The following is a 27225-nucleotide window of genomic DNA, read 5'->3' as shown; positions in this document are numbered from 1 at the left end:
TATCCACCAGGGATCCGGCTGACAAGAGTCTCGGCCTGGCAATTCAGTTGTCTACCAGTCAGGAACATCATAAAATCTTGGCAGCTGCTGGGTGGATTAAATCAGAAGCTCGCACATCACATACCGGGGCTGCTTTGCATGCCTGGCTGCAGTGACAAGCACTGCTCCAGGGAACAGATGGCTACAACTCAGCTTAAAATGACAGGTACAGGGCTGGTGCTTCTGCTTGGGGAAGGGGGGGGGGAGAGACTTGAGGGAACAGGTGGGGGCCATATGCCCTTCTCACTTCAGCCAGGTCTAATCCCTGAGGATTATACTCGACTCCTGCGGAAAATTCCACCACGGGTAGAGCTCACAGCTGCGGCTCTTGACATCAGCACAAAAAGCATCAATGGAAGCACCAAAGGGCTGTGTTCACCTCGGTGCTTGTATTGTGTAGTGACCACATCTGGGTGCAGTGGAATGGTGCCCCAGTTATACAGTGGCGTAGCGTGGGGGGTGCAGGGGGGGCCGGCCGCACCGGGTGCAACATCTGGGGGTTAGGGTTAGGGGGCGCAAATCCACGGGTTAGGGGGCGCAAATCCATGGGTTAGGGGGCGCAAATTACTTGCCTTGCCCCGGGTGCTGACAACCCACGCTACGCCACTGCAGTTATATCCGAACAACGGAATCCTTCCCAGTAAATACCCAAGAAGTGTAAAACAACTTAACTGAAGGGCCATAGCTCAACAACATGCATGCAGAAAGCCTCATTGCTAGGTAGGGATGGTGAAAGGACCTGTCTTGACTGTCTTGACAACCTCAGCACATTTTGACTCAGACTTGGGATCGAAGACTCTGGAGACAGACAAGGAGGCATGGGAGGAGAAGGCTGGAATAGATGGAAGCCTTTTTCTGCCTCCAAACACATCTGGCTCCAATGCCGTTACTGATCCTTCCCCTTCTGTGGGGCAGAAAGTCTCAACTGGGGGGGGGGGTAATTGGTAAGGAAAAGATCCAGTGAGTGTGAACCAGGTGGCAGCGGTGTAGGTGGCAGTGGTTTAAAAAAAGCAAGGGAAGGGATGGCAGGAGAGGAGTCACTGTTTGTGAATCTGGAAGAGGACCCTGACCCCCCCTCCATCCAAACAATGACTATCATCAGTGCAGGTAAGAAAAAAATCACATTTTCGTTTTTTTTAAATCATCAATACTGTTTTATTGATTTTACAGTATAGTATAGTACAGTACAGGGACGCAGGTGGCGCTGTGGGTTAAAGCCTCAGCACCTAGGGCTTGCCGATTGAAAGGTCGGCGGTTCGAATCCCTGCGGCGGGGTGCGCTCCCGCTGCTCGGTCCCAGCGCCTGCCAACCTAGCAGTTCGAAAGCACCTCCGGGTGCAAGTAGATAAATAGGGACCGCTTACCAGCGGGAAGGTAAACGGCGTTTCCGTGTGCGGCTCTGGCTCTGGCTCTGGCTCTGGCCAGAGCAGCGATGTCACGCTGGCCACGTGACCCGGAAGTGTCTCCGGACAGCGCTGGCCCCTGGCCTCTTAAGTGAGATGGGCGCACAACCCCAGAGTCTGTCAAGACTGGCCCATACGGGCAGGGGTACCTTTACCTTTTTATAGTACAGTACAGTACATTGATTACTGCTTTCATGTTATGGATCAATGGTCTCATTAGATAGTAAAATTCATGTTAAGTTTCTATTTTAGGAGTTGTTTTTTATCATCTGGAAAGGATTAATCCATTTTTCATTACTTTCTATGGCAAAGCACGCCTTTGTTTTGGAATGCTTTGGTTTTGGAACAGACTTTCGGAACAGATTAAGTCTGAGAACCAAGGTACCAAGGAACCAAGTATACCTGAAGCAGCATCTCCACCTCCATCGTTCTGCCCAGACACTGAGGTCCAGCGCCGAGGGCCTTCTAGCGGTTTCCTTACTGCGAGAAGCCAAGTTACAGGGAACCAGGCACAGGGCCTTCTCGGTAGTGGCGCCCGCCCTGTGGAATGCCCTCCCACCAGATGTCAAAGAGAGAAAAAAACTACCAAACTTTTAGAAGACATCTAAAGGCAGCCCTGTTTAGGGAAGCTTTTAATGTTTAATAGGTTATAATATTTTAGTGTTTTGTTGGAAGCCGGCCAGAGTGGCTGGGGGGACCCAGCCAGATGGGCGGGGTATATTATTATTATTATTATTATTATTATTATTATTATTATTATTATTATTATTATATTACGTCCCACTTTTTTTCCCTGAAAGGGACTCAAGGCAGCTTATCACTAAAATTTTATTTCCTTCCATTTATCTGTGGAATCACGACAATCCTGTGAGGTAGGATTGGCAGACATTTGTAATTGGCTCAAGGTGGCCAATTTATATGTGTATATAATGCATATGTGTGCGGCAAGTTCAAATGAAGGAGAAGTCTCCTGATGTAGAATAGGATGTCCTTATTTTGACCAGAGAGGCTTTAAAAGGTATGCACTCTCTCCCAGGACAAGCAGAGAAGGGCAGAGACACAGCCACCTAGACATAGTACCTGCTTACAACCTAGACATTCCTACAGGAATTGAGGTTCTCGCCTCTATTCTGGCACTCAGGTAAAGGCTGCACTCCGCCTCAGCTTTAGAACTTGGCAGGTGGGAGTGGAAACTTTTTGGAACAACTTCTCAGCTCCTATGCAGTCTTGAACTCCTTGTCACTGTTCTGGGCCTTGCAAAGCTCAGTCCTTTCTCCTAGTGTGGGGTCCTCCTTGCCACCCCTTTGGTTTCCGAAAGTCCTGGGACTGTATTAGGTCCTTTCCTGCTGCAGAATCTGTAGTGTTACTATGCTTTAATAATTAAAAAAATCACTTCGGCTGTTGTGTTTTCTGCAGGGAGGGACCAGGAGAACTCCTCTCTGAAATCCTGGAGAGCTGCTGCCAGTCAGTGTGGGCAATACTAGCTAAACAGACCAATAGGCTGACTTGGTGTAAGGCAGCTTTCTGTGCTCCTATGAGACTTGAATATCAGCTGCTTGGGGGAGGGGGAACTGCAGAGAAGGGCACTCAGCCTTATGCCCTGCTTGTGGGCTTCCCGGAAGCATCAGACTGGCCACTGTGATAAATGAAATGCCAAACAACTTCCTCTTTCCTGAATTTTTCAAAGGCAGATTGTGTTCTGGACTATTTTTTGCAGGCTCCATTTTCTTTGGAGAAGACATCACCAACTATCATTGGTCTGAAGGCCCTTTATTTGCAGAAGAAATGGGTGTCCACAATTATTTCTTTGTGTGTTTATTTAAAGCATTTTGTTGTTGTTGTTTAGTCGTTTAGTCCTGTCCGACTCTTCGTGACCCCATGGACCAGAGAACGCCAGGCACTCCTGTCCTCCACTGCCCCCCGCAGCTTGGTCAGACTCATGCTGGTAACCTCGAAAACATTATCCAACCATCTCGTCCTCTGTCACCCCCTTCTCCTTGTGCCCTCCATCTTTCCCAACATCAGGGTCTTTTCCAGGGAGTCTTCTCTTCTCATGAGGTGGCCAAAGTACTGGAGCCTCAGCTTCACAATCTGTCCTTCCAGTGAGCACTCAGGGCTGCTTAATATTTTCAAATGAGATCATAAAAACAGTAAAGAGCACCATTAAAAGGCTGGTCGAAAGAGGAATTATTATTATTATTATTATTATTATTATTATTATTATTATTATTATTATTTGTACCCCGCCCATCTGGCTGGGTTTCCCCAGCCACTCTGAGCAGCTTCCAACAAAGATTAAAAGCACATTAAAATGTCACACATTAAAAACTTCCCTGAACAGGGCTGCCTTCAGATGTCTTCTAAATGTCAGGTAGTTGTTTATCTCTTTGATATCTGGTGGGAGGGCGTTCCACAGGGCGGGCACCACTACCGAGAAGGCCCTCTGCCTGGTTCCCTGTAGCTTTTCTTCTTGCTGTGAGGGAACACCAGAAGGCTCTCGGTGCTGGACCTCAGTGTCCAGGCAGAACGATGGAGGTGGAGACGCTCCTTCAGGTATCCTGGGCTGAGGCTGTTTAGGAAGGCCTCCATTTAGGAGATGCCAAAAAGACAAGACTTGCCACTTTAGCTGGACATGCTGAAAAATGAACCTGCCTATCATGTGGTCAGTCTCTGTGCTATGACCCTTTTTACTTACATGTAACTGCCTGGTAACAAAAAGGCACTCTGGGGAGTAGTACACATGCTCCAGGCAGCCTGTAAGCAGCCAAATGTGTGAAGAGGAAGTTCTTGATTCCTTTTCTCAGTCTCTCTTAAAGGCAGATCCAGTTTGCCAGAGCCTTGATTTCTTTGTGTGGCCATCTTGCTAACCTCTTCTATGCTTGCTCTGGGTCTTCCCACCCACAGCTCCTGCTGCAACTGCATCACGGTGTTATCTAAGGACAGCTGCCTACTAACTTTTGCTGCTTAGCCCAGAGGACACTACACTGCTGAGAAAGGCTTTTAGCATTTCTCACACATCTCCCACGTCAGGCTAATTAAATATGGGGCTTCTGGAAGCTTGACCGAACCCAGTGAGTGCTCCTATCCCATAGCAGTAGCTATTCGCTGTTGGTAGAGAATGCCGTTATTACTGCTTGCACTAATGTGCCATAGCTCTGAACTCCTTGGGAGCATCTTCCTAGCCAGAAAATAACTTGATTTCATTCTTGTTGATATTATGCATGATTATCTCTAGGGAAATGCAGAACCAAACATCACTGCTCTCTCCACCCACCCACTGAATGCACAGTCATTGTGCTGCTATCAGTTCGGATCAAAATACAGCCTGCCACGGCTTTTCAAGGCTGATGATCAAGTTGGCAGGGAGGTGGACAAATGGCCCCTACAGAAGAAGTCCATGGCCTTTCTTAGGTATTAATGAACTAACTGAATTCCTAGCACTGCCCTATAACATAAATTCTCAGGGCAGCTCACCAGAAACGCAAGTAAAATACCATATAAAATGAACAAATAAAACATTTTTTTTTTTAAAAAAAAGGACTACTAAGACCTTCTGTGTAGCATCTTATTGTGCAATGTGCTCTCCTCTCTTTATACACTTATGCTCACAGAACCAATTCTAGAGGTGACTACGCTCTGTTTCTTCTGTTAGGGAACTGAATCATAGGGAGACCCAGTGGAGGCTGGTGCATTAGGGTGAATGGGGGCACTGCCCCACCAAGCTCTGTCTGTCCTTAACCAACCCTCACCTGCCCGCCTCCATACAATCAGTTGAGGGATTAGTTGTCTGCCACCTTCTCCTCAGTCTCAAGGCAGATCCACACCAATCCCCCCCGGAACCCTCAGCCAGGGCCGACTTAAGCATATTTGGCACCCCCCCCCCCCATTTCCCAGAGTTGTCCACCTTTTTTTAGGGAGGATGGCGCTGCCGTCAGGGCTGGAGGAGGCGGGCAGTGGCTGTAGGGCGGCTCCTCTGGCAGGGAAGAGGTGGGGATTGGAGGCGGCACCTCCCAGCTCAGCTAGCCGCTTCGTGCTGTGGTGGCCACAGCAGACGGAGACTCTGGGCACAGCACTGCTTCGGCGTGGCATGGCAGAGGCGGGCAAGGGTGGCGAGCTGATGCCAGGAGGCGCCACATCCAACCTCCACCTCTTCCCTGGCGCCCTCCAGAACTTGGCACCCTGGCACCCCGCACCACTAGCCTCTATGGGTAAGAGGCCCCTGCCCTCAGCCAGTGTCTTATCTATCTAACCACTGGCATTAGACCTACTAGGTTTTACACTGAGGATTCTCCATTAAAATATTGCCCAACGATGGATGCAGTAATTAATTGTCATTCACAAAACATTTTAACAGAGTTGGAACAGGATTGGGTTTGTACATTGCCCCGAGTTCCTTGGAGGAAGGGGGGAATATGTGCAATAAGGTAAATGAATAAATTAGAATATAAGACGGCAGGCTTCTTTCCTTCCATAACATAAGGAATGCAGGTACCTCTTCCCACTGCATTTCCCCCAAATACAGGTTCTAACTCAGCTTCGAGAAGTTGTAAAAAGATACAAGTTCAATAGCTAGAAAATCTGGGTTGTCTTGCACTAAGCCAGATTCACTGCCGCTTGGATGCAATGCAGAGATAATCTATTGGCTTCTGTAATGAAGATGCATGATAAAAAATTAAAGGGACTTTAAATACAGCCTTAAGTATGTTTACTTAAACGTAAGGCCCACTGCTTCTGATGGACTTATTCCTATATAACTGTATATAGGAGTGCCTCCACACCTATGTTTCCAGCCGACTATGTTTACAATACTGTATTTTAGCAGTGCCTAAATTCTGGATTGAAACTGCAGGAAAATATTAAAGAGGCACATTTACACGGCCCTGTAGAATTGTAAACTAATGTCATTTGTTGTTTGCAAATGGAAATGTGTTAAAAGCTGACAGGCTGAAATTCAAACCCCACTTTCCTAGGAGTAAGGGGCTGTGGGTCAGATATAAGATTCTTTGCTGCACGAAATACGCATCGGGGTTAAACTAGAGTAGAACGCTACAGTGGAGCTGTGTGCATGAATTTTATAGGAATGCATGACAACAAGATCAAGAGCAGAACCAGGAATCACCAAGGTACACGTTAACGTAGTTTGAGACGCAATCCTGTAATTCTTTACTATAATAACTTTGTCCAGAGGGGTAGCCATTTAAGTCTGTTGAAACAAAAGCCACAGAGTCTTGTGGCATTTAACATCTAACAAATTTATTAAAGACTTTTTGTAGACTGCAGTCCACTTCTTCAGATGAATTAAGTGTTAGTCTAAGTTTCAGGTGGGGGATAATTGTAAATGTGAGTTTAGAGGGAAATGACTTAACAGACTTAACAGTTGCCATTCACAAAGCAGGGCTGGTGATAACACAAACATCCTTCAATTGGTAAGAGAATTAACTGGTGTAGTGTGATTGTTTAAAAAACTGATTCAAGCCAGAGGTGATAAAATGGAACTTCCTCATAAATTGTAAAGTTTGCAACCTCCCTTTGGAGTTCTTTTGCTCAATAACAAGCACCTTAAAGTCAGTGGCAGAGGGTCCTGGGAGAATGCAAACGCAAAAGCCTGTTTCTCATGTCCAATTTGTGTGTCTATTTATTCTGGCCTGTTTGTCTTATGAGAATTGCTCCCAATCTCCCTTGGTTATTGTGATGTTTTCCAGGTTCATTCCCACCATAACCGTATTCCTTCAAATGGTGCACTTCACTAATCACTGAGAGATTTAACACCCCCATCCTTGGTTCATTTACTTGGAAGAAGTCCCCACATTTCAAAGGAATGTGTTCAAAGAATGTGTTTCAAATGAGTATGTTTAAGATTTAAAATAATCAGATTAATGCCACTGGTATGTATCAAGGTATCAAAACCAATGTTTGAAACTCCCATTGTTCTAGGCACATTTTGCGACAGGGGATTTCATTAGCGCAAGCAGTTTCTGAGCTCTGGGTACCTAAGATTTCAAATTAAAACTGCAGAGTGGAAGGAAAGAAGGACCTTTTTATGCCTCCCCATTTCCAGCTACTGTCTGAAGACTGGAGAAGAGACCCTCTTAAGAATATTAGGGGGGTGGGCAGGGGATGGACTAGATGAACATAATATTTTAGCTGCAGTTCATTCATTTTCAGTTTTGTATTCTTGTTATAAAAAAACATGCACCTAGATATTCAGTTATTGCACCCATAACCTAGGTTTAAGGTGCTATTCAGCTCCTAGCTTTCATATCTCAGTTTCTAACACTGATAAAAACAATCAGTTATAAAAGCCATGTCTATGATCTGTTACCTTTTTCTCTGTCTGGATCCCCTCCAGATGCTGTTGAACTACAACTCCCATCAGATCCATTCTGCAATAACGGAAGTTGAAATTAAAAATACAGATTTCATTTATTACCTACTCGCTTCAACCTAAGATGTTTTGCTTCAACCTTAACTACTTTTCCTCTTTCTCTCTTACCTCCCCTGCTCCCGAATAAAAAGTTATGGAAAATTCAAAAGCTTGCATGCTATTTTGTGATATTTTGGTCATCCTCTTCAAGGTATTGCCCTTTTGGAATTTTTCTTATGGGCCAACATTTTGTGCATCTTGGTACAGTGGTACCTCGGGTTAAGTACTCAATTCATTCCGGAGGTCCGTTCTTAACCTGAAATTGTTCTTAACCTGAAGCAACACTTTAGCTAATGGGGCCTCCTGCTGCCGCCGCACCGCTGAAGCACAATTTCTGTTCTCATCCTGAAGCAAAGTTCTTAACCTGAGGTACTATTTCTGGGTTAGCGGAGTCTGTAACCTGTAGTGTCTGTAACCTGAAGCGTATGTAACCCAAGGTACCACTGTATTATTCAGCAACAACAAAAAACTAGCTGCCCAGTCACTTTTGGTCTGAGACATACCTTAGAATGCATCTTGAAAGCTGCGGCAGTAGAACACCACAATTGAGTAACATTTCTGTTTTTCCAAACTTACAAGGGCATAATCATTCCTCCATTACAATACTGTATTACTGAAATTTCACTGCTGTGTCTAGGATATGAAGATGGGCTTTAGATATGTGGCAGCTGTCCATATATTACCAACCTATTTTTATCCTACCCTTCCTCCAAGGAGTTTGGTGTACACTTTGCCTTCTTCCCCTCTCGCTGATCTTTATCCTCGCAGTAGTTTTGGGGTGCAAGTTACATTGAGAACGACTAGTCCAGGGCAACCCAATAAGCTTCATGGCCAAGTGAGAACTTAGTCCAACACTCTTAACCGCAATACCACATTAGGGCTGCATACATTTAAAGCACATGACTTTGCCTGCTTGCTTTCAAGAATCTTGGGAACTGTAGTTCATTCAGGATTCTGGGAACTGTAGCTCTGTGAGGGGAAAACTCCAGTTCCCATGAATTTTTTTTTTTTTTTTTTTTTGGAGGGGAGCAATGTGCTTTAAATGTATTGTTTATTATTTACTTCATAAATTTTATATACCGCTTGATTGTAGGGGGGAAACCCTCAAAGCAGTTTATTTACTTATATATACATTTTAAAGTATTTATTTATTTAAAAAGTACGGTGTACAGTATACACAAACTAACTCTCTTAGGGGGAGTATAAACCAGAAAGTGTTATTGATCGGGAAAACCTTATAGCTTAATCAGAAGAACAGGAAGATACCATTCGTGGTCCCTTTTCTTGATTGTGAATTTTGAGGCAAGCCTTTCTTCTTCCTTTACAAAACTGCAATCTGGACATCACACAGCTAGTATAACAGGTGTTGGAAAAGGAAACTCCCAACAGCCAGGAAGGGGAGAGTGATAAGATGGAAGTCACAGTGGAAGGGCAGGAAGTGTGAGTCAGTGGCACGCCCCTATCATGTTGCTACACAACTGTCTGGTAACATAGCTGCCTTTATGTTGTAATGGGCCAATTCCCTCAGAGCAGCATCCCAGGTAGCTTAAAGCAAAGGTGGGATGCTTTCTTCAGCCTGAGGGCTGCATTCCCTTCTAGGCAGCTGTTATGCACTGAGTTGAATAGGATCCAAAATGTAGCAGTCTGATTGGTCCTAGAACAATAGGATTCAGAATGCAGCAGTCTGATTGGTCCTAGAACAATACAGCAGTATGATTGGTACGCAGGAGCCACCCAATCCAGCTTCAGGTGGATGTGAATCAGCAACCTGATTGGCCTACAGGAGAATCCCGGAATTAGCCAATCACGTGTGGCCCGTTGTGTAAATAATGTATATAAAGCAGATATTTTGGGGGAACTTTCATTCCTCACTACTATGAGCTGAATAAAGAGCATGAAATCCACACTCGACTCTGAGTATATTTCAGCAGCCTTCCAAGACCAGAGGCGAAACTGGGCAGAGCAATGAATGTGAATTTTGCATTCGTACCATACTGTCATTTCTATGCACATTCATGCACCCATCTCTAGTCTAGCCTATATCCAGACAGGCAGAGAGCATTAGCAGAGTTCAAGGACACATTCCAGCCAGGCAAAAAATATTCTGGGTGTTAAACAGGGCCAGTGAGGGGGTGTGGCCTGGAGAAAGTCTCAAGGGCCAGATAGAGAGGCCTGGAGAGCCACATGTGTCTCCTGGGTCCAAAGTTCCCCTCCCCTGCCGGGAAGAATGGCAGATGAAGGTGATGGAATACATGGAGCTGGCTGAGATGACTGGCAGAATCCGGGCCCAAGGAGAAGAGTCGGTGGAAGAAGATTGGAAAAAAATTAGTTTATCTTCAAAAATATTGTAAAATTAAGGATTGCTAGAAAGACGTTGGGAAAACAAAAATTATGTGGTTTTAGTAGAAATGACATAAAGGATTAAGTAAAATTGAATTGGTGAAAGAGAGAATGTAAAATTATAGTATATTAAGACAAATTATTAAGATAAAAACAAGGTTGAAAGGATTTGCTGAAATAACAAATTGAATTAGAATACAAAAATGGGAGGTGTAAGGAGGTCAAGGAAATAAGTAAAGGAAAGAAAGCTATGTAAAGGTTCAATTTGTTCTTTTTTAATTGTTTGTATTTTTTCTGTCTTTTTTATTTTTCTTTTTTTCTCTTTTTTCTTTTTGTAATCTTTAAAATTTGAATAAATATTATTATTATTTTTTTAAAAAAAGTTCCCCTCCCCTGACTTAAAAATGCTCACCAAAAATCACAAAATAAAAGAATTGTAGTGTTGGAAGGGACCCTGAGGATCATCTAGTCCAACGCCCTGCAATGCAAGAATATGCAACAGCCCCTTACAGGAATCAAACCTGCAACCTTGGCATTATCAGCACCACACTATGAGCTGCTCTCTTTTATATTCTAATAAAACAGTCTAGTTCTTAGATAGGTAAGTTGCTTTAGTTGCTTGGTTGTAAGCCATAGCAACTGTATAAAAATATCAATACAAAATAAAAACCAAAATAGGTACATCAGATGCAGACCTGGTCTACCCATAGGTCATGACCAAAAAACATTATTTGATACACTGGAAGTCAACTTCTATACAGAGCTACTGATCAATAAAATAATCTACTTGATGTACAAGAGTGGTGGTGGGGGACTCAGTTGCAAAAACCACATTCTTGGCTGTTTGCTAAATAAAAATTGTTCAATCTTACAGAGAGTCCCAGCAAGAATCTGTTCAAGATACCTGTGTCTTAAGGTAAAGGTAAAGGGATCCCTGACCACTAGGCCCAGTCGTGGCCGACTCTGGGGTTGCGGCGCTCATCTCGCTTTATTGGCCGAGGGAACTGGCGTACAGCTTCCGGGTCATGTGGCCAGCATGACTAAGCCGCTTCTGGCGAACCAGAGCAGCGCACGGAAATGCCATTTACCTTCCCGCCGGAGCGGTACCAATTTATCTACATGCACTTTGACATGCTTTCAAACTGCTAGGTTGGCAGGAGCAGGGACCAAGCAACGGGAGCTCACCCCGTCGCGGGGATTCGAACCGCCGACCTTCTGATTGGCAAGTCCTAGGCTCTGTGGTTTAACCCACAGCGCCACCCGAGTCTTACTTACCCACTAATTTGTGCAACCCAACAAATGGTCAGGTAAATCTTCCAGCACCCCCCCCCCCCAGGTACACAACATGAAAATGAATACAACATCCAAAAAATGTCTTATCTAAGACAGGCTCAAGCAGCATTTTTTCTTGCTAGGAACCACAATCACTTGAGGGTAATTGGCCAGGAAAGCATGTCAGTGGCGGGCAGAGCCAGAGCTGATGGGTGGAGCCAGAGACAAAATGTCCTGGATTAACTAATCCAGCATAAAGAGGAACCCTGCTTCAATTTTCATCCTGGCTACCTCAGATTAGAATTCCAAATCCTATGAAGTTCTCCATAGCAAGTAAGCTCCACTGGGTTTGATGGGGTTGCACTGGAGTATGCAGATTTGTGTGTGCACGTCTGAAACAAAGTAATAAAATTATTATGAAAAGCAGGGCTGCATACACACCAATCTGGTGCAAGCACTGCATATGCACATATGCATCAGATTTTTCATGTGCAGTTGCTGAGCCCGAGCCACTAAGGCAGGTGAGGGGAACCTTTATCAGAGTTGGAAAGGACCACAAGGATAATCTAGATACAGTGGTACCTCGGGTTAAGAACTTAATTCGTTCTGGAAGTCTGTTCTTAACCTGAAACTGTACTTAACCTGAAGCACCACTTTAGCTAATGGGGCCTCCTGCTGCCACCGTGTTGCCGGAGCCCGATTTCTGTTCTTATCCTGAAGCAAAGTTCTTAACCTGAAGCACTATTTATGGGTTAGCGGAGTCCGTAACCTGAAGTGTATGTAACCCGAGGTACCACTGTAATCTAAAAATAATCTGCAATGCAGGAATCTTTTGCCCAACATGGGACCCACGACCCTTGCTCGACTGACTAAGCTATATTTCTCGTAAACTGCTTAGTGGTTTTACATCAATCAAGAGGGATATACATTTTGCTAAATAATCTAAACATTCCAATGAGGCAAGAGGGGAGCCAGTGAGGGGTATGGCCTGGGGATTCCTCAGGGCCTGACAGGAGAGGCCTTGAGCACTTCAATCGACTACTGGGCCTAAGCTTCTTCACCACTGCTTTAACGGACTCTCCAGATGGAAGGCTTGCTTGCGGTGAATGTGTAACATGGTTACAAGTGAAGTGGCAATAGGTGAATAATGTCCGCTAATATCAGTTATACAGCCTCTTTATATAAAATCACCGGGAGGATGGGATATTTTTGGAAGCCTACTTCAGTATATTATGGGACGCAGGTGGCGCTGTGCGTTAAACCACAGAGCCTAGGACTTGCTGATCAGAAGGTGGGCGGTTCGAATCCCCGCGATGGGGTGAGCTCCCGTTGCTCGGTCCCTGCTCCTACCAACCTAGCAGTTCGAAAGCACATCAAAGTGCAAGTAGATAAATAGGTACCACCCCGGCGGGAAGGTAAACGGCGTTTCCGTGTGCTGCTCTGGTTCGCCAGAAGCGGTTTAGTCATGCTAGTCAATGACCCGGAAGCTGTACACTGGCTCCCTCGGCCAATAAAGCAAGATGAGTGCAGCAACCCCAGAGTCGGTCATGACTGGACCTAATGGTCAGGGGTCCCTTTACCTTTTTACTTCAGTATATTAGCTCTGCAAGGTGTGCTGGTGATACACAAAAAGGGAATGTGAGTGGTACTGATTTGCCTCCTTTGTGCTAATCTGAGCTACATAACCTGGAAATGTTGGACTCGTAGTCAGAAATCTGTATAGCTATTTATTTTAAAATTTTACAAGCTGCCCTTTACCAAAAAAATGCATTTCAAGGCAGTATACAATGAAAATTTAATATTACATTATAAGTAAGTAAATGCATGCTACAAGATATTCCATTTAATGCAATAAATCACATGACAATTACATCTCCTGCTCCTCTTTTAAGATGACTGCTAGAGCTTTTTGAAAGCTACATTTAACCCCTTACTTTTCCAGAGTAAAGACCACCCTCTAGAACTCCTTATGAAGAAAACCATTTGACAGTACCACTGTTTAGCAAAATAGCATTGTCTGATTCTCTGAAATCATGTCTGTCATCTTCATAGAATTGGTATCAGCCACCTGTTTTGAAATTCTTGACTTTAATGTGGCTGCAGCAATCTAGTCAATTATTCTTTATGGTTGGCCACTTCAATAATAATAATGGAACAAGAATAAGCATGGGATGGATGAGGAAAGCTAGAAGGGAACAGCTTTTCTGGGTGTTTTCAATGTTTCATGCAATGGATACTTAGGACAGATGTAGTTTCTCCCAACCACAGGTGTTGCAGTTGTTGAAAAGCATGCCACTATTAAACCTCCAATGCTACTACTTTGCAAATTCTGTATAACTAGCTGCAACAATTCTACCTCCTGCAGCACTACTGGACAGACACAGGAGCCTCGCCCCATATTGAGTTACCACTCAGCTTCCGGAAGTGGGATTTGAGTTCCTGCTCTCACTTTAGCCAAAGCAGCTGTGACATCCTTCCTTGGAAAGCACTAGGTCACCTATATATAATTGCTGCCCATGCTAGAAAAATGCCTTGATCAGCAAGCCAGGGAGGGAACCCAAAGATGATCACAAACTGCTAGACCAGCAACTAGGAGAGCAACAAAGTCATAGGGAAGAGCAGGACAAAAAATGCAGTCTGCAACCTGGGCTTGTGCTGCATATACTGTATAGGTAAAGGTAAAGGTACCCCTGCCCGTACGGGCCAGTCTTGACAGACTCTGGGGTTGTGCGCCCATTTCACTCAAGAGGCCGGGGGCCAGCGCTGTCCGGAGACACTTCCGGGTCACGTGGCCAGTGTGACATCGCTGCTCTGGCCAGAGCCAGAGCCGCACACGGAAACGCTGTTTACCTTCCCGCTGGTAAGCGGTCCCTATTTATCTACTTGCACCCGGAGGTGCTTTCGAACTGCTAGGTTGGCAGGCGCTGGGACCGAGCAGCGGGAGCGCACCCCACCGCAGGGATTCGAACCGCCGACCTTTCGATCGGCAAGTCCTAGGCGCTGAGGCTTTAACCCACAGCGCCACCTGCGTCCCCGCATATACTGTATACCATACATTTAATGCACAAGTATCACATTTAAAGCACACTTTACTCTCAAAGAATCCTGGGAATTGCAGTTTAAGGGTGCAGAGAGGGATGAACTGCAGTTCCCATATTCTTTTGGGAGAGATATGCCTTGCATGTATGGTGTGTACACAGCCTTAATTATCTTGCAGGGGGCAGTGGCTTTAGCTGGCCATGTGTACAGTGGTACCTCAGGTTAAGTACTTAATTCTTTCCGGAGGTCCGTACTTAACCTGAAACTGTTCTTAACCTGAAGCACCACTTTAGCTAATGGGGCTTGCTGCTGCTGAAGCACGATTTCTGTTCTTATCCTGCAGCAAAGTTCTTAACCTGAAGCACTATTTCTGGGTTAGCGGAGTCTGTAACCTGAAGCGTATGTAACCCGAGGTACCACTGTACTTTAGTTGTGAAGCATACTGTACAAGTAATGTTTCCTCTCCCTTTCTCCATAACTGGTCCGTGTTTTACAACTCCTTCTATATCCCTAATAAGTTAGAGCAAAAAACGCACAACAGTCGGCCAACCCTGCCAAAAGAAAATGTTCTCTGAGCATGTGCAATTTCAGTGTTTAAAAACTCACTTAAATCAAAGAACCTGCATGGCTACTGCAGTGACAAATGTGTCTTGAGTCACCCACCCAATTGCTAAACACATTTCCCTGGGAATAAGCACACTTTTGCTGTAGAAAATGATAAGATAAAGTAAATATAGTAAAATTAGCATCTGTCGCCTTGTACATTCCTAGACAGGTGCCTACAGTTTTTTTAAAACAACAACAATTAAATCAGAAATAATGTTGCAGTGATCAGCTTTGACAGTGATGGGTCTTTACGTGACATCTCCTAAATGGCTAAAGACCAGGCTACCTAGAAGATCATATTGTCCCTTACAAACTGGCCGGCCACTGTGATCACCTGAAGAAGCCCTCCCAACTGTCCCACAGTTATTTATTTAGCTTTGACATGAATTAAGGCTTTTAGCATAGTGCCAACAGTAATTTGGGACACTTTTCCTATTGAAATCTGACAGGCCCCTGATATTTTGTCACCTGAAAATGTTTCTGTCTTGCTAGTGGGACTAATTTCAGTAAGTGTTGCTCATTTGTTCTGCATTTATGATGTTTTAATGATTTATTGTACATTGCTGTGATTTTTGAAAAAGGAGTTGGTGGGTTACAAATGTTATATACAGTGCCCTTAACATTGCTAAAAAGTGCATGGAATATGGCAATATTGGGAGCTGGCTGCTGCTGAGACAAAAGGATCTGGCAAGAGTGCAGTATCTGTGCCTAAGGCTAGCTATGAAGCAAGAACAAATGAGCAACAACTTGCTGTTCAAGAAGCAGAAGCTCACTGGAGGCAGAGAACTGACTGTAACCCCTATGTAATTCTTCCTGGTAGGGTAACTAATTGGGACTGTGTGCATACCATATATTTAAGGTGCATTTCTCCCACCCCAAAGAATCCTGGGAAGTTTAGTTTACCCTGTACAGAGCTATAACTCCCAGAATTATGGCTCCCAGGATTCCGCAGTGTGTGAACCTTGAATGTATAGGGTCTATGCACCCAAAGGCATGTGTGGGAATGCAACTAGCTTGGGGGAGCTTTGATTGATTCATTGCTCCAATCTGAGTGGGACAAAGAAGCCATGAAACACAGGAGGTCCCAAGAGGGAAAGCCCTTTTAGTTTTTGAAGGATGCCGAAATGACTGCTTTGTTGTATATACAGCAAGTGTAGGGAACCCATAGCCCTCCAGATGTTACTGGACTGCAGCCATGAGTGTAGCCAAGGTGGGGCAACTGCCCCCCTAAATCAATAAAAATACATAGCAAACTGAGGTTCTGCCCCCCACCCACAAAAGGCCTGCCTGCACTAACAAAAATCATGGCTACGCCCATGACTCCCATTAACTCCACCCAGCATGGGTAACGGTCAGGGATGATGGGAGGGGCAGTTCAGCAACATTTGGAGGGCCACAGGTACACCACTCCTGATATATGGGATGGGATTGAGGAGAACTTTATTGCTGGAATCGTAGTCAAGTTAGCTTGTCCAGATTCCTACAGACACAAAAGAAAAGGCGTTATGTATTTTGCCTAGGAACCTATGATGCTCTGCTAGTACTTAATAATCAGTGATGAATGGGAGAGGTTGTGTTTTTCTGCCACTCCAAAATGTTTACAAGTTATGTCTCAATTCTGTCAACTTTAAAGCTTTCAGTGGGTGGTAAGTTTTCTTCAGGCTGTATTAACAATTACTCTGGGAGGTGTCGCTATTTGGTTTGGAGGGAGCATGGTTGTTGCTACTGTAACGGACTACTTTTGGAGCGAAGTGTGGAGAAAGCCTTCATTAGTTCCAAATCCACAGTGATACTCTTCCTAACACAGGGTAGACAGAAAGTAGATGAGGCTCTACCACAGAACTTTTCAAGTTGGTGACATCTTTTTTGGACATGCATCATTTCGTGACACAGTAATTCAATTTTACTAGCAAACTGGAGGTTAAACGAACCCTTTCCAGCGCCAGGAGGGAGCATTTGTGCGACACACCTACACACAAACATGTTGTGACGCAGAGTGTGGAAAGCTCTGTTCTACCACTTTATTGCTTGTAGATTTGACAATAGCAACAACAACAAAAACCAACTGCATGCAGTTGGAGGAACCAATCACTTTGTCCCCTTCTTGTCAGGCCACAACAGGCCAGTAAATATATTTCCATGCTGGTCATCTTTGTGGGATTACTGTATATATAAGGCTACTTTAAATTAGGCTGCTGAAGCCCCTGATCTATATTGCACACGAAAGTAGTTATGCACTTGGATGTGATACTTAAGTGGCTGTACCCCAAGATACCATTTTGCATCTAATTCCACCCCAAGTGACTACTGTGTACTTCAGCTGGTGCACCTCAAAGCACAAAATAAATCCTGCAAAATTTACGCCTGTAAGCTAACGTAGTTCACTTGCAGAGACTAGTTATTGTCATTAAAATGCAAGAAACCTATCAAGGAGATTATGTTCTCACACTAACCTACATGTTGGTTGTAGTGTTTCACACATGGGGAAGCACTTGTCTTCAGTGAAATTGCAATGTCAGATTTTGAAGATCAAATTACAGCAGTACATGCTGAAATACCATTAATGACTGAAAGGTGAAAAGACCCTGAAATTTGTGACAGTGTCTTCTTGCCGATTATGAAACAGGCTACTGTTCCCAAGTGGCTTTTTCTCCAAAGTAAACTCACAAATAGGCTTCCTTCAGAAGCAAGCACAGCTGAGACTATAAGAGTCAAAAATGCGTGAGAAATGTATGACTTCATGCCAAAAATACCACCAGAAGAAGCTGTGCCTATTTTGGGTATTGAGGCAGCACTATGAAGTACAGGACAAGAGTCATGAATAAGCAATGAACATACAGGTGAGAAACAGCTGATCTCAGAAATGAACCCACCCTAATCCCAGATTACATCCCAGGGCCAGATAATTGAAATGAGGGGCTGTTGAGTTATATGAAGTTGACACCTTCATAAACTGGGCTAGGACTGGGGAGACACAGGTTCAAATCCACATGAAACAGAGGCTGTGTATGCACTGCTGCTTTAAAAAAAAAGATGCATCATTCTCTCACCCTGCCCCCCAGTTTCCAGGGAGCAATATTTCATAAGAAACAAGACAATATAGATTGTGGCTATTACATGGAGAGTAAACAGGAATGTGTACACGGCCTAACTTGCTGGTTTTGGTCCAGTCGCTCTTTGTAGTCCTAGCCTAACAACTCTCAGGTTTGTTGGAAAGATGAAAAGGAAGATGAAGATGAAAAGGATGGGTGGAGCACACTGGGCATCTTTATTATACAGCTTTTGGCAAATGCTGAAGACACCTCTTTACCCTTTACCTCTTTATCAACTCTTTTGATACCGGAAAGATATATTTTCTTTTTAAATTTTTATTTGCATTTTCAAAAACAGGAAGAGGAGAGGTATATTTTCAGGACCCATGTTATTTGGAGGCTTCTAAATTGTAAACTATTCTGAACATTTTGTTTTAATTGCTGTAACTCACCCTGGGACCTCGGGTTGAAGGCAGGGTAATTAATAAATATATTAATAATAGGACCGTTTATGGTCCCCATAAGCACCTTGGAGGAAAGATAAGAGTTCAAGCGTCATGATAAAAAAAGGTGGAGGCCTTCCAAAATCCAGAGCTGGTCAAAAAGTTGCGTTAGGGCCCCTCCAGATGTTGCAAAACCTCCAGATGTTGCAAAACAGTGTCAGTGCAAGCTTTCCATGTCGACCAGAACTCTGAGGCGGGTGGGTCGAGTGAGCTAAAAAAAACACGTTAGCCTGGATCTTGAAAAATGAATAAATAAACCAAACCTATCACTGGTTTGCTGCTAGTGCGATTACACAGCCATTTTCGCTTCCAGATACCCCGCCCTCCCGGTTCCTTCCCCGCTGGCTCCTCCTTATCCGAGTTCGAGCAGCCATCCCAAATCAAGTCACGCAGCATTTCTGCATCCTGGATTCGGCCCCCGCCCTCGCGCCTCGACTCCCCGCGCGGCCACGTCCCGCCACACGGCTGCCATTCAAGCCCTGCGCCTTGGCGACGAAGCCGCCTTGGAGCCCGAGAGGCTTGCTTCCGAGCAGGCGGGCGTGCGGCCTGCAGAGCTTCCACAGCCGTTTCCTTCCTCAGCACTAAAAAGCGCGGGACCGGCAGGCCCCGTCCCCGTCCCCATCCCCCACCCCTCCCTTCCAAACAGACAACCTTAGCCTTACCCAGTGCAAGTCAACAGCGCGCATGCTCAGGAAAAAAAAGGAGGGGGGAGAAACAACCCTCCCCCATACCTTTCTTCGGTTCCCGCCTCTCGCGGAGACCACGCCCTTACTGAGAGGCGCGGAACACCCCAGCACCCACCCTCGCCCCGAACCGAGAGCTCTGACTGGCCCCACGCCCCTTTCACTCTGGAAACTCTCCTCGTTGCCATTGGCCGAAAGTCGCGTGAGGAAAGTCGGAGGCGGGGGTCCGCCGGCTATATAAACCCTGCGAGCGGCCGCCGTTCTTTCTGCTGTGCCGCGCTCCTTACTGTGTGGAGAGGGCTTGACGCTGGTGCTGCCTGTTACCGCCGCCGCCGCCGGTTTTTTCCCCTTTTTTTTTTAAGCTACCCCCTTCCTCTATTCGACTCATTCCCGCCGTCATGGCCAACCCGGTCGTGTATTTCGACGTCTGCGCTGACAACGAGCCCTTGGGGCGCGTCACCTTCGAGGTACGAAGAGAGCCGTTGAAGGCTAGAGCGCGGAGAGAGGGGCGCGCCTGAGGAGGACTCGGCTCCGCCGCCATTTCCTGCCGGGGAGGGAGTTCGGGGCCATTTTGGGACTTGTGTGTGTGTGTGCACAGGGAGGGTGGGGGCGGTTAGGAGCGCCGGTTGGGGGGTGGGGGAGGGGGCGCGATCGCCTCACTGCGGCGCGAGAGGGGCTGCGCGCGCACCCGGGCGGCCTGGGTGGCGGGGGGGGGGAGGACGGCAACCGAGGAAGGGAAGTGGGCGCGCGCGGACGGGCGTCGCCTCCTCCACGTGGCCTGCGCAGCCTGCCCTGGGGGAAGCGGTTGCTGGCTGCCGCCGCCTTTGTTTCCCCCGCCGCCGCCGCCGCGCCTTCCTCGCTCTTCCCTGCGCGGGGAAGGGACGGGCTGCTAACAACGCCTGCAAGGCCTTTGGCTCTTCACGCCTCGCCCCTGACGCTGCCCATTCTCCCCACGCCTTTGCTGCAGAGATGGGAGGAGGGCAGTGGGGGGGGGGCTAGCCTCCATTTTTGGGTTATTTTCCGTGGTAGTTTTCAGGGCTTTTTTTTTTTTTTTTAGTGAAACGAGGCTTAAGGATTGCCTTACGGGCGTCTCTAACGGACCCCCCCATTATAATGCAAGTGCTGTGCGGACGAGCCCCTTTTTCGATCGGAGGTATAGGCAAGGCCTGGATTCTCGGGCTTTCTGTCCCTCCCCTCTCCCGATCAGGTTTTCCTTGATAGCAAAAGCGCCAAATGGCGGGCTGCGGTCTCCCGTGCCTATTTCCTTGCGTGGAGCAAGGAGATTCGTGCACCGAAAAGCTGCGAGTGTAGCTTTGTTTTCCTTGACCCGCGATTTTTGTAAGAAAATCTTCACTCATCCAAGCCCACGGCAGAGGTTAGGCATGGCTATGAAATGTTACATCTGCTCCTTTTAACGTTTTGATGGATTGTGTCTGCTTTGTGCGGGGGGGAAATAAGCGCGTTAAATTTCAGTGCGGGGTTTCAAAGTGCGACAAATGATCGCACCACAGAGGTGGCTGTTGCAAGTTTTACCCCGTATGCGAATGGTGCTAGAGCCAGATTGAGCACGGTGCACGCTAGTGTTGTCCAGCTAATTTGTACCTGGCGTGACTCCTGTCACTGCAGCAAAGAATAAACGGACAGTATGCCGATTGGATTTGGGAAGTGGGTGGAACACTTCGTGCCTTTTCCAAATTATGAAAATTCTGCCTTGTAGGATGCCTTTTGTACACTAGCTAAAGTTGTGCCAAAACAAAATGCAGTTGTATGTAGATTTGTTAGGATTACACTTTTAACTGGTGGTAATAAATATGGTGAGTGGACAGTAAATCGTTTTTTGCCTGATTGCAGCTGGCCTCAATATTTAGCAGTAGATGGTAGTTAAGTCACCCATTTTTATTAGAAGACTAGAAGGATTCTGGTTTGTCAGAGCTCCCTCTAGAGTGCTCTTCAATCTAAGGCATAAGCATGCTGTATCAGTCTAATGTGCCTTGATCTTCTCAATTAGCTTCTGCCTTGTATCATTCCTGCACAGTTCAGTTCGAGAAATGAGTCAACAGTCAGTTTTGATTTGCAGAATAGGATGTTTTCAGTTTATCACATCCCTTGCAATACATATATTTTGGTGCATGTTGCTAGAATTAATGACACTGATAATTACAAATGGTTAACAGGATAGCTTGAATGATTGTTATACGCCATAACCACCCAGGTTAAATATTTTAAAAGGCAGTGCTTCTCTTGGTAAAGCAATACAGCAAGAAGGATCAATGAGACTGGGAAAATTAAGGGAGTTAGTAAAATGTGTCTATTCAAACTGTCACTAATTGACTTCTGTTTTTGTCCCACAGCTATTTGCAGACACGGTTCCAAAGACAGCAGGTTTGTACATTTGAAGTGCCTTCATCTCCAGGCATGCTTGTTGGAAGTAATTTTTCAAGGATCTAAGCAAAGGCTGTTCTTACAAATGTCTGCCTCTGATTTCAGAGAATTTCCGTGCCTTGAGCACTGGGGAGAAAGGTTTTGGTTACAAGGGGTCCTGCTTCCACAGAATCATTCCTGGGTTCATGTGCCAGGTATGTAGCAGTTATGATTTTAGTCTTACAGTATTTGAATTGCACTGTTTATGAGATTCATTCATATAAAAAGCATTGCGGTCCTGCCTTGTCATGTTTTACGATTTATGATAGTCTGGTCCCTAGACTTTGATCTTTTCTGCTTGCATAATTGCTCTTCTGTCCTGAATCCATATATATATATATATCTCGCCCAGTGTCAGGTTTCAGCTACATGTGTATATTGTTTTTCTATAGGGTGGTGACTTTACTCGTCATAATGGAACAGGTGGTAAATCAATTTACGGTGAGAAGTTTGCTGATGAGAACTTCGTCCTCAAGCACACAGGTGCTGGCATCTTGTCTATGGCAAATGCTGGTCCCAATACAAATGGGTCTCAGTTCTTCATCTGCACTGCCAAAACTGACTGGTGAGTACTTTGCTTGAGACTCTCAACAGTGAACTTAGGCATTAGTTCAAATGGAATAGAATACCCTGAGCCTGAAGTAGAAGGTTGTGTTTTGTCTAAAGTTACACCAAACATAATAGCCAAGCATAATTTCTTGGCTAGCATAGTTATTGCCTGCTGCTTGTCACCTAAAATCTTCTGAATGTTGACAAGATGGTAGCCTTAAATGTATTTGGAACAGCTTTACGAAATAACAAAAATCACAAAAGCATTCTAAATTGTTCTAACCAATTTATTTCCTTAGGTTGGATGGGAAACATGTGGTCTTTGGCAAAGTCAAAGATGGAATGAATATTGTGGAAGCAATGGAACGCTTTGGGTCAAGGAACGGCAAGACAAGCAAGAAGATCACCATCTCTGACTGTGGGCAGCTGTCATAAAATTCCTTTGTCTTAACAATCAACCATTCCTTCTGTAGCTGGGGTTAGTCCCCTGTAATCCTTGTGCTCCTGACTTACTGCTGCTTTTCTATTGGGTTTCAATTTCTGCTCCCTCACAAGTCCAGCTGGACTGAAGACAACTTTGTTTGCAAAGTGAAATAAAACAAGTTAAACCACATGCTAGTTTGTTGTTTTCTCCCCCAAGGCAAAGCCTTGCATGTTATAATCTGATCAGATAGGTCCTAATCCTAAAAACATTGTCAAACCTTGGGGTGGCTTAGGTGTTGGGCAATGTTAAGCCTGTCTTTGTAACCTTTATTCTAATCTTTGGGGATGGAGAACTTGTTCTTCCCCATAGTGATCACCATAGCAGACTATATACTCTGCTGACGGAGGCTGATAGAAGTTGGGGCCTCTGAGTTAACTAAGTTACTGTTTGAACATAGTTTGAGATATACTAAAGTGTGTGATCCTATGAGAGGGAAGCCGTATTATCCAAATAGTGCTGCCTAGTTCTAGCCCAAGAATAAAAGCTGGTAATTCTAAGGCATTAAGCTGAAAATGTTGAGGCATTTGCTCTATAAATATCTTGTTATACTGCTTAAAGGGGGGGAAGACATCCAAATGTCCCAACTAATACACATTTACTTGGGCAAGTATCCACTTACACAATTTCTTACAATTTTTTGGGATCAGCAAGCTGTAATTTTCATCTTCTAAACTGGTCTCTGCTCACAGTGGTACTAACTGATGTCAGAAACATTACAACATTGGTATATTTGATGATATGAACTAAACACTGGCCGTGTCCCTTAGCAAGTAAATCACAAAAGTATTGCTGGATGATTGCTATATTTGCAAGAGAAGTTACATTGTTGGCTTCACAAGGGACAGCAACCTGCGGATGCACTTACAGGATCAACTAAAACTAACGTTGCATGTAATACTGTATTTTATGTTCAGCTGTTTCATTGGCATTAGTCTTGATGCCACTAAAACCCTTTATGGAAAATGACAGTACCATTCACTTAAGAAGCATGCTGTTTGGTGGGGCTCACTCATTTTGTGGGTGATCCTGATCCTGCTCAGGACTTGTGTTCAGGATGATGATGAAAGGAGTCTAGGATGGAGCAAGCAATACAATGCGTATTCTATGTCAACTGGGCTCCTTAACAATTTAGGGTTAAACAATGCCTATTGCTACTAGGAAATCACATTCCAAGCATGCAATGTTGGTTGGAGATAGCAAATTGAATAGTTCATTTGGGAGGCTGCAGGCTAATGGGCAGAATAGACTTTGGAACCTGAACAGCTTTGTGGCAGCATTCTGAGTGCATATGAATAGCATCTACATAGGTTTCATAGCAGCTGCCAACATAAATCACAAGACTGGGTTACTGATGTCTTATTTGCCTACCGCTGAGATTACAATCTTTGTCAATACCTTGTTAAAAAATATTTGGGTGAGTAACTGTCACTACTGGGAACCTCTAATGACTGCAAACATGACTAAACATTGGGCAGGACATGTGTATGCTGAAATGCTCAAGAGAACAGCATGATGTTTAAACAAACATCTAATCTACCAAGGGCTTGTTGATAACTAGCTAGCTCAACATTACTGAACTAAAAGTTTTAGTTCTATATAGGACAAGGTGTTTGAAACAGGTTGCTTCAGGACAAGGAAAGCTAGGAATATTTTAGATATGTAATAGACCCCATCATTTCCTCCAAGGAGGTTAAGGTGACATACATGGCTCCCTCATTTTATCCCAAGATCCCCTCCAGCAGGGCTGGAAAAGTGCTAACTAGGCTTTGAGAAGGAGGGACTCTAAGACCCTGCCAGAGCCCTTAATGGAAAATTGGGGCAATTCTTAAATTTAAAGGTTGGAGTTCATATTATCCAACTTGTGTCTCTGCAATATTTAGAACAATGTTGAAGGAATGAAGTCCCAAACTTACTGTATGAATCTGGGATTCAGTCACATGATGCTATTTTCACATTCACTAGAGAAAAAAAGAGACGCTCCCCTTGCTAGTGTAACATCCAATTTGTAATCTGATTTACTCAGATGGGATATTACAACTCTCAATGCCCCCAGTATGTTAATATCATAATTGGATTAGATAGATTGGAGCATAAATTTTCTACCATCTGATTGGTATGAGCTTGTTTGTTTAATCTGCCTGTTGATCTGTCTGGTTTTGTTGGTCTTCTGCAGTGTTCTTAATTAAAAAGAAAAAGAAGCATTAACTGCATATAATTTACAATATTTATGTCTAGTTATGCCTGGCTCAGAACTAATTTTTCAGCAGGGTTGTGTGCATATGACTTCTAGGAAAGGGATCTGTTCACCATGAAACCAAAATTGCAGTAGAATAACTGCTTTTGCAAATGAAAAAAGGGGCACGAGTGGGAACCTGAACCTGAATGTCTGCACTTCTGTGCCCCCACACTCTCTGAGGCCATTGGAAGGTTTCACAGCCATTATATACAACATGGAGATTCCTATCCTGCCTGCTGAAAAAGGAAAGGGAGGACATGGGAAAAGGAAGCTGCTGCTGTGGGTTACATCATCATTTGCTGATATTCCTTCATCCTCCCCCTCCCTTCCAGGTTTGCAGATGTAGCTCGGGATGCTATGCGGAGAAAGAGCACTACTCCAGGAGGAGAAATTAGGATTTTATTTCAGGTTCTAGCATCTGGTTGAACGAGAAATTTAAGCACCTATCATAATGTAGCTGCTGAAAACCATCTTTAAAAAGGCTCTTATAGCCACACAGTTTGCTGCAGGATAGAAATTTTGCCAAGGATTTCTAGCAAGAGTATCAGATTCCCAAAGGAAGTTTTTTTTAAAAAAAACTGGGAAATTATTAAGCTGCATAGAAAACATTCTGCATTTCTGATTTGGAGGCCACCCTATTACTGCATTCCCCCTTGAGACCGCAAACTCAGCCGGTAAGACTTTACCCTGTTCTGCCCTTTGCTTTTGTCTTTAATATCCTAGATGTTCTAGAATCACAGTGTTAAGGACACAGGCACAAGAACAGAGGAAGAAAATAACTGGATCCCATTTGCGGTAATCTAATGAGAGAGTAATGAAAACAAGCAATGAAATAAATGGTTGAAGGCACATATGCATCACACGACCTCATTTTTTAATTCCATGCTATTATGCACCAGTGATAACACCACATGGCTTTGTGGCATAACAGTCACACTCCAATCCGAGGGTTTGGGGGCTTCCCCAAAGTCCCATCCAGATGGGTGCCACTGCTTTAAAGACTTCCTTCGCAGAGTGCCAGGAGTCTTACCGTTCCCTGTAAACAATTACGGTTTATATCAAAAGGTAGAGCTTCACACCATGTAGTGGCGCTGCTTTTGCTCTTTCGTAGTCATAGTGCAGGAAATACCTTCTGGTTACTTTACAGAACACCATTTGGAAGGTATCCAAGAAAGTAGCTGCATGCCTGGGCCAAATGCTTCGCTAGCAGGAAGCTATCTCTGGACTTCATACCCTGGTGCAACGATCAAACTTGAGGAATGCCCTCCTCTATTTTGCTATGTCTAATTCTCAGACAGCTGCAGTATTTGGTGTCTGAGCACCTTGCCAAGAATACTGGCTCAGTCATTCAGGGACTGGGAACCAGGGCACCAGACAGATGTCAGGACTGCAAATTCCACCACTTCTAACCGCTGATGGGTGCGGGAGGGTCACAGACCCCAAGAGCAGAAGAATGCACACGCGTTCAGAAAAGGAGAACATAGTGTCCATTTCTTTAAAAATCTATTATTTTATTTATACCTCGCTCATCTGGCTGGGTTTCCACAGCCACTCTGGGCAGCTTCCAACAAAATATTAAAAATACCTTGAAACAGTCATTAAAAACTTCCCTAAACAGGGCTGCTTTCAGATGTCTTCTAAAAGTCAGATAGTTGTTTATTTCCTTGACATCTGTTGGGAGGGCGTTCCACAACCGAAGCGATATCTGCTTTTAAGTCCCTTGAAGCTGAAAGGCAGTTCTTTTTTTTTTTTTTCTCCAAAAGAAAGCAGGCACAGGTTTTTACAGTATTTTTTAAAGCAAAACACTGGGGATTTTGTGGGTGGTGCCTGGCACCCAAACCCTTAAAAAGACTCCGGGGTCGAAGCGTAACACTGTGGGCTGCCGTTGGAGGCTTTCCATAATGACCTGCCTCTCCATGCAAAACGAAAAAGGCTTGCAGAGCTTAATATTGCAGAGATAACGCTGGATCGGGGCCCTTTCTTCTAGGATACCAGTCTCTTGCGTGCAGGAAAATGTATTTGGCATAGAGGAACCTTCCGTCCTCTAAGCCCCCGTTTCGAAATAGACGGAAACTCAAACCCGGCTCTGCCACCTCAATGAGGACTAGGACTTTATAACGTCTCGTTGCACGACGTGTTCTTGTTCTCCGAAGCTGCACCTCGGGAGTAGCAACTCCCAATCTTGCGCCTGCCGT

At 44.8% G+C, this 27225-nt stretch overlaps 1 protein-coding gene and 1 long non-coding RNA gene across 2 annotated transcripts in view; one reads left to right on the top strand and one right to left on the bottom strand.

Moving 5' to 3' along the window:
• The window catches only part of LOC307204008, a 55106-nt gene extending 35669 nt beyond the window's left edge, over nt 1-19437 (bottom strand). Inside the window, exons 1-2 of the long non-coding RNA XR_013833447.1 lie at nt 19320-19437; nt 7764-7824 (exon numbers count right to left, since the gene is read on the bottom strand). This is a non-coding gene — a long non-coding RNA (uncharacterized lncRNA). The remainder of the gene's footprint in view (nt 1-7763; nt 7825-19319) is intronic.
• Nucleotides 19438-19593: 156 nt separating this feature from the next.
• PPIA (peptidylprolyl isomerase A) lies at nt 19594-22923 on the top strand. The gene is made up of 5 exons (XM_079955291.1): nt 19594-19807; nt 21692-21722; nt 21828-21916; nt 22154-22326; nt 22610-22923. Exons 1-5 carry the CDS (start codon nt 19739-19741, stop codon nt 22743-22745), a joined length of 498 nt encoding a protein of 165 aa, XP_079811417.1. The 5' UTR covers nt 19594-19738; the 3' UTR covers nt 22746-22923.
• The last annotated feature ends 4302 nt before the right edge of the window (nt 22924-27225 follow it).

The sequence above is a fragment of the Podarcis cretensis genome, assembly GCF_951804945.1.
Source record: "Podarcis cretensis genome assembly, chromosome: 15".
In the NCBI taxonomy this organism is placed as follows: domain Eukaryota; kingdom Metazoa; phylum Chordata; class Lepidosauria; order Squamata; family Lacertidae; genus Podarcis; species Podarcis cretensis.
Note: the sequence above shows the minus strand (reverse complement) of the source record. Positions and strands in the feature narration are given on the sequence as shown.

Excerpts from the sequence above, each read along its gene's own strand:
- PPIA (XM_079955291.1), top strand. The coding sequence starts at position 19,739 with ATGGCCAACCCGGTCGTGTATTTCGACGTCTGCGCTGACAACGAGCCC. Across the intron at positions 19,808-21,691 it reads TGGGGCGCGTCACCTTCGAG|CTATTTGCAGACACGGTTCC; the intron begins GTACGAAGAGAG and ends TTTGTCCCACAG. Across the intron at positions 21,917-22,153 it reads TTCCTGGGTTCATGTGCCAG|GGTGGTGACTTTACTCGTCA; the intron begins GTATGTAGCAGT and ends GTTTTTCTATAG.